The following is a 10,216-nucleotide window of genomic DNA, read 5'->3' as shown; positions in this document are numbered from 1 at the left end:
ATTTCTTAGTTCAGTTTAATGTTTTATGGGTTAACTGAATCCTTGCACCAAACACTTTTAGTTGACAGTATACACATTTTACGATATTACAGTGAAATCAACATCCTTAACATGATGATGGTTATCTACGCAGTGATATATCGACAGTGATTCAGATTTCGACATTCGTCTGTTGTACTGTTGAATCTTTTAAACTGTATAATTCGTGGTATGCACACACATGCATATGTTTTCATGAGGCAACAGCTATACAAAAAGTTACATAGCAAATAGTTCATATTAAATAAATACAAAAAATAATATATACCCTTACACCAACTCTCATACTTTAAACACATTTTATTTCAAAAAATCATGTACATGGCATACACATATAAATACAGTGATAACATATTACATTCACCATCTGACTTGCCTTGGATACACGAAAAGCCGGGAAAATGTTATAACTATAATGTATGATTCCATTCACACAATCCTCTCGTGTAACTAGTTTTAATACAAATACCGTATTCTTCTATCCATATTTTATGTTTTTGCAAATATACAGTATGATTTTACAAATATCCAACACTAGCTGACGTTAGCCAATCCATGAAATCAGGAAAGGCAGCAGACATAGATGGACTTCAAGCAGAACTACTGAAAGCTGACATCAATACAGCAACTGCCATACTACATGATCTTTTCAAAGACATATGGGAAGAAAACAAAATCCCTGAAGACTGGTCAAAAGGTCTTATCATTAAACTATCAAAGAAAGGTGATCTTTGGAACTGTGACAACTGGAGAGGGATAACATTACTCTCAATCCCAAGTAAAGTGTTTTGCAGAATACCGTTAAACAGAATAGACTCCATACTGGATGACAGGTTGAGACAGGAACAAGCTGGGTTTAGAAAAGGGAAAGGATGCATTTAACAGATATTTGCGATTAAGAACATCATTGAGCAGTGTATAGAATGGAAGAAACCTCTATATATCAACTTTATCGATTTCAAGAAGGCTTTCGACAGTTTACACAGAGAGACTCTTTGGACAATTCTTATATCATATGGAGTACCACAAAAGATCGTCACAATGATAAAATGCTTTTATACCAACTTTGAATATGCTGTGATACTCAACAACAAGGAAACTGACTGGTTTGAAGTACAATCTGGAGTACGGCAGGGCTGCATCATCTCACCCATCTTAATCCTGGTTGCCATTGACTGGGTGATGCGGAAGACCACCAGTGACAAGAAAAGAGGCATCACATGGTCGATGTTTACAACTCTAGAGGACCTTGACTTTGCTTATGATATAGCACTCCTTTCATCAAAACAAGATCATATGCAAGAAAAGACAGATCGGCTCAGCCATTTTGCAAGCCAAATTGGACTGGAATTAAATGCAAAAAAGACTCAAGAAATGCGACTCAACACAACATCAAACTTACGACTAGAAGCTGAAGGAACAGACATCCAAAAAGTAGATAAATTTACCTATCTAGGAACTGTCGTTAGTACAGAAGATTCCACCAAAAAAGATATTAAAAGTAGGCTAGCCAAGGCAAGATCTGCATTTCAAAGACTACGACCAATTTGGAAGTCTAGCCAATACAACAGAAAAACAAAGATCAGGCTATATAACAGTAATGTTAAATCTGTTCTTCTGTATGGAAGTGAATGCTGGAGAGTAACAAAAACAGATATGAGATCGCTCTCAAGTTTCCACCACAATTGTCTGAGGCGAAATTGTAAAATCGTATCTCAAATGACCATCTCCTCGAAACGACCAAGTCCATGTGTATCCTCACAGAAATACAACAGAGGCGCTTCAGATGGCTGGGGCATGTTCTCAGGATGCCTGTATCCAACATAACCAGGACAGCTCTTAGATGGACACCCCAGGGGAAGAGACCAAGAGGAAGACCCAAACCCACCTGGCGTCGAACAATTGAGGCAGCACTAAAAGAGCTTGACATGATCTGGGGAGAAGCCGAAATAAAGGCTAAAGACAGATCTGGATGGAGAATTCTTGTGGCGACCTTATGCTCCACCAGGAGCGAAGAGGATAGGTAGGTAGTAGGTAGCTGACGTTAGCTATAACACCTTATATAAGCAGCCATACTCTTCGAAAAATGCCTTTATTTAGTTACACAATGTAGGAATATGACAGTTTGTATTTTTACTTCTTCCATTGATGGTCGATGCCTCTGCTGGTGGACTATTAGTCCCCGAGGGTATCACCAGCCCAGTAGCCAGTACTTCGGTACTGGCATGAAAATACGGATTTTATGTGTTATTGAAATTTGCTGTTACAAAATATTAGTAATTATTATAAATTAAGGAATGTATCTCCCTCATGCAAAGCTCTGATTCCTTTTACGAATTTGGCTTTACTTTTTGAACCTTTTGGATTGTAGCTCTTCATCTTTTATATATGCTTTGGATTTCAAATATTTTGGTCACGAGCATCACTGAAGAGACATGTATTGTCGAAATGCGCATCTGGTGCAACACAATTGGTACCGTTGATTTTATTACTACCACTGGGTCGATGCCTCTGCTGGTGAACTATTAGTCCCCGAGGGTATCACCAGCCCAGTAGCCAGTACTTCGGTACTGGCATGAAAATACGGATTTTATGTGTTATTGAAATTTGCTGTTACAAAATATTAGGAATTATTATAAATTAAGGAATGTATCTCCCTCATGCAAAGCTCTGATTCCTTTTACGAATTTGGCTTTACTTTTTTGACCTTTTGGATTATAGCTCTTCATCTTTTATATATGCTTTGGATTTCAAATATTTTGGTCACGAGCATCACTGAAGAGACATGTATTGTCGAAATGCGCATCTGGTGCAACAAAATTGGTACCGTTGATTTTATTGATAACGTTTGATTTTGTCATTAATAACGGACTTCACCTATTTGAGTATAAAAAACTCAATACCTGTAATATTCTCTTCATCTTACAAATATCCGGAGTTCGGTATTTGTTATATATTGTCCTTTTTTTTCTGTGTTTCTGTATTGTATAGTTTCGCCTGGTAGACTGCTAGTTTTTGAAGGGCGTACAGTAACGTATAGTTCTTTTATTTCTATTTCATTTACTCTATGGTTGAAAGTTGTCTTATTGTCAATCATTACACATCTTCTTATTTTTCACAGATTTGATTTTCCATTAAAAACTAGTAAAGCTGTTGATGATGATTGATATACCTAAATATATCCCAACTACAAACAAAACCCAGCTATATCTAGACACTAATATGATCAACATAGCTTCGTCACCAATACAAAAATGATTAGATATTTGATTTTAAAAAAGTAAGGAATTCATTTTAACCCTCTCAAATAATTTTTATATTCATAATAGGAAAACCATATTGATAGGAGACTAACAAAGATCCACCATTAGTATCATAATTTCGTCATAGCGAAGCACATTACATTTTACAAATGACAGTATTATACCTTTTTCAATCTGTACAACATGGCACAAAAGCTGTAAACATGACCCTAAAAATGACAAATCTTGAAAAAATACAAGTTCAAGCTGGTTTGGGTCACCTACTGTCTTTTTACATAACATCATTTTATACTTATAAATTGAACAACTGGTCTAAACTGGAAATATATTGACATCATTTTGAACATTGACTGATCCAGTACACCTTTTCAATTATAAAACGAACGGGTATTTGTTAGATGAACAGTTCAGATACTATTACAAATAGTGTTTTTATTTTGTTTGTCGTATTTGTTTAGCATGCTGACCATGTCGAACCAATACAACAAGTCCATTTCTTTTTCATTGAAATCTTACATCATAATCATTTAAATCACGATGCATCATCACTTTGTTTATTACCATCAACTGAAAAAAAGAATCGTCAAGCTCTAAAGTCAAGGGTAAACTTACAACGCCGCGGCAAAATACGGAAAAACAATCGAAGGCTTAAAAGAGTCAACATAAACTCAGTAGAAAACAAAATAAACTTTAAATCTTAAACTTAACAACACAAACAAATCGAACATTCAAGGAAGATATCAGATGTTACGGAAGGGAAGACATATTAAGGAACACATTATTTTCACGTGTTTCAGCAGATTTTGTAAACAAAAATGACATGACTTATTTCATCTGTTAAAAAAAATATGAAACAACACTAAAAAAAATGCGACCGAGGCGCTTTTTACCGTCCACAGGAACGTTCATAGCCAAGTATTTGAAAGCCAAGGATGTATTAAACATAATCAGTTGGGGAGCTTAATTATAAAAACAATACATAAATAAAAGCCAAATCATTCGAAGGACAATAAAATTGAGATTGGAAATGGCAAATATGTCAAAACGACAACAACCCGAACAAAGAGCAAATTTAGGGAAGTATGATGTACTAATCATATCAGTACCAGAAATACTGATTACTGAGGAGATGATCCCCCTCAGGACAAATTGTCCAAAAGCAGAGTTATCGACACAGTGCTGAAAAAAATGAAAACAATAAATTAAATTAAAGAGACCTTACAAACTCTTCCGACTCTTTAGAAGTATTTCACAAAAGAGCATTTGTTTTCATTCAACCGTACCATTCGTAAAACATGGGACAACTACATATATGGGCCAAGTTCATACCAGGGCAAGTCACCTGCATTCATTTAACTTAAAGCGACCTCACTCACCGCAACTGGTATGAACTGGTAATAAAATTGAGAATAGAAGTTGGGAATGTGTCAAAGAGACAACAATCCAACCATAGAACAGACATCAGCCGAAGGTCACCAATGTGTCTTCAATGCAGCGAGAAATTCCCACACACAAAGGCGTCCTTCAGCTGGTCCATAAACAAATATATATACTAGTTCAGTGATAATGAACGCAATACTAAAGTCAATTTTTCAATACTATTAGAAATATGTTTTCAAAAATAATTCAATACTTCATTCAACAACATATGTAACAATGCTATATGTATCGATGATCATGATTATAATTATAATGATAAGGATAATAATGATGATGAAAATTATAATATTGATGATAATGATAATAATGATGATGATGATGATGATAATTATAATATTGATGATGATGATAATTATGATGATTATGATGATAATAATGGTTATGAAGATAATACTGTAAATTCAGAAATTATTGCGATGTTTTTATGTTTGCGAATAGTGTGACAAGGTTGTAATTGCAATAATTAAAAAAAAAAAAAAATAATAATCGCGTTTTGATCTAAAATAATAAAATCGCAATAATAAATGCATGCACTATTTCTGAATTTGCAGTAATGATGATGATGATAATGATGATGATGATGATGATGATGTTATTAATAATGGTGATGAGGATTATAATAATGGTGATGATGTTAATGATTATACTAATGATAATAATTATGAAGATGATTATAACGATGAATATAATAAAAACGACGATGACGTCCTTATGTATCTGTATATAATAACTGTCATGTACTATTGAATATAAAACATTAACCATGGAAGTTAAGTAATCGGTCAATCGAACACTAATTAATCAACTAACCAATTCAGTGTGCTTTTCAGCTGTTAACAGTACAAGTGAAGTAAATGTTTTTGATCCGATTGACTCTTTACCGTACAATCATGTCTAAAAGCACCAGGATGTCTTCAAGCCAATTAAAAAAATAAAAAAATTTGGCTCTTTATTGTTTATTTTTTATATTCTAACACTCAATTTTCCTTTTTCTTTTGTTTTGACCAATCATTCCTCAAACACATAAGTATTACTAAAATAAAAACAATGAAGTTGATCAAGTAGAACCGTTTCTCTTAGGAACCGTTTTTTAAAGGTGACAGTAGTCAGCACTTCGGTGTTGACATGAATATCAATTATATGGTCATTTTTATAAATTTTCTGTTTACAAAACTTTGAATTATTCGAAAAACTAAGGATTTTCTTACCCCAGGAGTAGATTACCTTAGCCGTATTTGGCACAACTTTTTGGAATTTTTGGTCCTCAATGCTCTTCAACTTTGTATTTGTTTGGCTTTTTAACTATTTTGATCTGAGCGTCACTGATGAGTCTTATGTAGACGAAACGCGCGTCTGGCGTATAAAATTATAATCCTGGTACTTTTGATAACTATTTACACCACTGGGTCGATGCCACTGCTGGTGGACGTTTCGTCCCCGAGGGTATCACCAGCCCAGTAGTCAGCACTTCGGTGTTGACATGAATATCAATTATATGGTCATTTTTATAAATTTTCTGTTTACAAAACTTTGAATTATTCGAAAAACTAAGGATTTTCTTACCCCAGGAGTAGATTACCTTAGCCGTATTTGGCACAACTTTTTGGAATTTTTGGTCCTCAATGCTCTTCAACTTTGTATTTGTTTGGCTTTTTAACTATTTTGATCTGAGCGTCACTAATGAGTCTTATGTAGACGAAACGCGCGTCTGGCGTATAAAATTATAATCCTGGTACTTTTGATAACTATTTACACCACTGGGTCGATGCCACTGCTGGTGGACGTTTCGTCCCCGAGGGTATCACCAGCCCAGTAGTCAGCACTTCGGTGTTGACATGAATATCAATTATATGGTCATTTTTATAAATTTTCTGTTTACAAAACTTTGAATTATTCGAAAAACTAAGGATTTTCTTACCCCAGGAGTAGATTACCTTAGCCGTATTTGGCACAACTTTTTGGAATTTTTGGTCCTCAATGCTCTTCAACTTTGTATTTGTTTGGCTTTTTAACTATTTTGATCTGAGCGTCACTGATGAGTCTTATGTAGACGAAACGCGCGTCTGGCGTATAAAATTATAATCCTGGTACTTTTGATAACTATTCGATAGATTCCATCATATACTTCCGGACAGATGATAAGAGAATTTAGAAAGCATCCCAACTGTTCATAAATACGAAAAAGGCAATCTCAAACATCAATCAATTAAAACGATCTTGTATATATATTAAAAAAAACGATGTGGTATGATTGCCAATGAGACAACTCTCCAAAGGAGAACAAAATGACACAGAAATTAACAAATATAGGTCACCTTACGGCCTTCCAGCAATGAGCAAAGCCAATACCGCATAGTCAACCATAAAAGGCCCCGAAATGTATGTTTACTTATTCATGAGGGTATGAAATTTTCTCATACAACATCTTAAGTATCAAAATATGTCGTAATGATGAATTCCCTAAGCATTCACCTTTTCTGGACAGGTTTGACAAAGACGTATCTCGTTATGAATGCAAAGGTCAACTTTCATCGTCCGATGAAACGATAAATTCAGCATTTGTAAAAGAAAGAGTTCACTTAGTCAACAACATTCATGAATTGACCGAAATGATTTCGTATAATGTCACAGATAAATTTATTTTGTTTTTGGCACGACGAAAAGAAAATGTATTATTTCAAATATGACCTACATTGAAACTGATAAAACCTTGCATTTCATTTGAGGGAATATTATGCAGAATTATTATGTGTTTTGTATTGAATGATTAATAAAGGCAACAGTAGTAAACCGCTGTTCAAAAGTCATAGATCGATTGATAGAAAAAAAAAACGAGTGACAAACTAAATCCGCGGGAAACACATCAAGGAAAACAACAAAACAACAGAACACTGGAAAGCAACCATAAAAAAAAAATGCAACATACATACAAACGAAATATGAGATAACAACTGCCATACTCCTGACTCGGTACAGGACCTGTAGACCTACTTTGATTTAGCTATGATTAAACTTATCATAGATACCAGGATTACAATTTTGTATTTGCTCCAGACACGCGTATCATGTAAGACAGACTCATCATTGACGCTCGAATCTAAAAAAGTTAAAAGGACCAAAATAAGGTCCTAATCTAACTGATGCAAGACGATTGTGTGTTATTTTAATATTCAAAGTTGCTTCCGTTTTGTATTTTACCGTTTTTAGCTATCAGGTTCGAATACACAGATTCAACAGTACATATAACTGGTGATAACTATCAGTTCTACTACCAGAAATATTTTCTTATTCGCTGCATTTAAATGTTTAATGGCAAACTTAACCCTTGCATCTTGTCACTGACAAGTACGTATACCCATCAAAAGCAAAAATGATGATATATAACGTTGTCTTAAACCAAATGCTTTGAAGGAAAGATGATTTCTGGAAGCAATGTGTATTAAGCCCAATTTGCATGTTTTATAATTCGTATATTGTTTTTACATAAATCAAGCCAATAGTTTACTCGTTTAAATTGTTTTGTTCATAAATCAAGCCAAAAATTTCTCGTTTAACTTGTATTACATTTGTCATTTTGGGACTTTTATAGCTTGGCATACTGTATGGGGTTTGTTGATTGTTGAAGGCCTTACGAGTGATCGACAGTTGCTTTTCCACCTACATCAATTCGTATCCGGAAGAAAGTTGTGTCATGCGCAATTACACCATATCTTTCTATTTTTGTACTATACAAGCTCTTCAACGTGCTTTTTTGGCCTTGTTTAACATTTGTTTATTCGAGCGTCACTGATGAGTGTTTTGTAGACGAAACGCGCGTCTGGCGTAAACAAAAAATCAATCCTGGTATTTATGATGAGTTTATATACGAACTTTATATGTTAACGCGAAAACAACATTTTTTAAAACATATTTGACTTTAAATTAGCCAATGACAATTTTAAATGCGGCGTTATATCGACCATCAGCTTCCACTTGTAGATGTAAAGCATAAATGAACAATACTTTTTCAAATGGTTACATTTTATTACAAAATATACAATTAAAATTAAAACACAAAAAAAATGATCACGTGATAAAATTAAGATATTCAATTGGATGATAACTTAAATACAAACCTAATAACATAAAAATACCCAAATAAGTGATAACATATTAAACGGGGTGATAACATAATCAATGAGGTAATAACATCAAAATGTGTACGTGCTTCTGAATATACAGTCACGTGATATCATCAAAAGAAAAGCCGATAAATATAGCACTATAAAGCAACTGTAGTTACATTTTCCGATACTCATGTTATTATTCGATATTATTATTTGAACTATAATTAAGGTCTTTCCTTTTTCTATAAGGAAAGACCTTACTGTATTTCTTCTGATTATTATTATTATTATTATTATTATTCTTTCCGCCAAACTTTAACTAAATTTCCCAAAAAAAGTACGCGACATGTTGAAATGATATTAGGTATTTAGTATCGGTTGACCAAAAGCTATCTTGTGGTGAGGGCACGACCCCGTAACATTTCCTTTATAGGAGTTATCTCCCCTAACACCAAAAACCTTGTTATCATTCTAACTCCATAACCATAATAGGTAGAAAAAAAACAAAGGGTGGAATTTGTTCAGGAACAGACCCTTGTGCTTCGCTACATTTGAATCGAAAAGATTCAACGACTCATTGGTAGGGTTATGCCCCTTTGAAAATTAACAAATTTCGGTTGGCCACTGAAACTCAGAAACTGTAAATTGTAGCCACCTAGGATCATCACCAATGATCATTAATTGACATGGACATGAAAATTGACCTAAGGTCAAAGGTCAAGGTCATGACCTAGATTTTGACCTTAGCTTGTTATCGGATTTCCTAAATAACCGTAAAAGATGGCTGATAAAATGTAACGAAGGAAATGTGTGTCTTGTTGAGATCTACATTTGTTATGTTGAGTTTAAAATCATTGGACCAACTGTTATGGATCTAGGGCACCAAAACTGTTTTTGGGGTCCGAAATGATGATTGTTTGCTTATAACCCAAAAGTGGTTAGAGATAGAAAGAAACTTTGAATTGCAATAATGATCAGCATAATAAGATCTACAAAGTTAGGTCAAGGTCAGAGGTCAAGTCCCTAGCAACGACATGAAACACCTTAGCAACCATATATGTTTGAACTTAGAAGGCTATGGATAATATAAATATGAAATTTTTAATACTGGAAATGACATTTTTGTCCCTAGCAACGACATATAAGTCCTTAACAATCACTTATTTTTTTAACTTTAAATACTATGAATAGTACATATGACATTTTTAATACTAACAGTAATATGTTTATCCTTATGAATGATTTTTGTCCTTAGCAACCACTTGTTATGAACATAAAAGTCCTTAGAAACCATATATTTTTTAACTAAGAAGGCAATTAATAAAAGAAAAAAGGAAAGACCTATCAATTGTTTATGAACAATTGACT

The 10,216-nt window shown here is 33.9% G+C and overlaps 1 protein-coding gene across 1 annotated transcript; it reads left to right on the top strand.

Annotated features, from left to right (window-relative positions):
* The first annotated feature begins 1,080 nt into the window (after nt 1–1,080).
* On the top strand, nt 1,081–1,866 carry LOC134699840 (uncharacterized). The gene has a single exon (XM_063561249.1). It carries the CDS (start codon nt 1,081–1,083, stop codon nt 1,864–1,866), a length of 786 nt encoding a protein of 261 aa, XP_063417319.1.
* The last annotated feature ends 8,350 nt before the right edge of the window (nt 1,867–10,216 follow it).

The sequence above is a fragment of the Mytilus trossulus genome, unplaced genomic scaffold, assembly GCF_036588685.1.
Source record: "Mytilus trossulus isolate FHL-02 unplaced genomic scaffold, PNRI_Mtr1.1.1.hap1 h1tg000085l___fragment_1__unscaffolded, whole genome shotgun sequence".
NCBI classification, from domain to species: Eukaryota; Metazoa; Mollusca; class Bivalvia; order Mytilida; family Mytilidae; genus Mytilus; species Mytilus trossulus.
This window is presented reverse-complemented; position numbering and strand designations above follow the sequence as displayed.

Excerpts from the sequence above, each read along its gene's own strand:
- LOC134699840 (XM_063561249.1), top strand. The coding sequence starts at position 1,081 with ATGATAAAATGCTTTTATACCAACTTTGAATATGCTGTGATACTCAAC.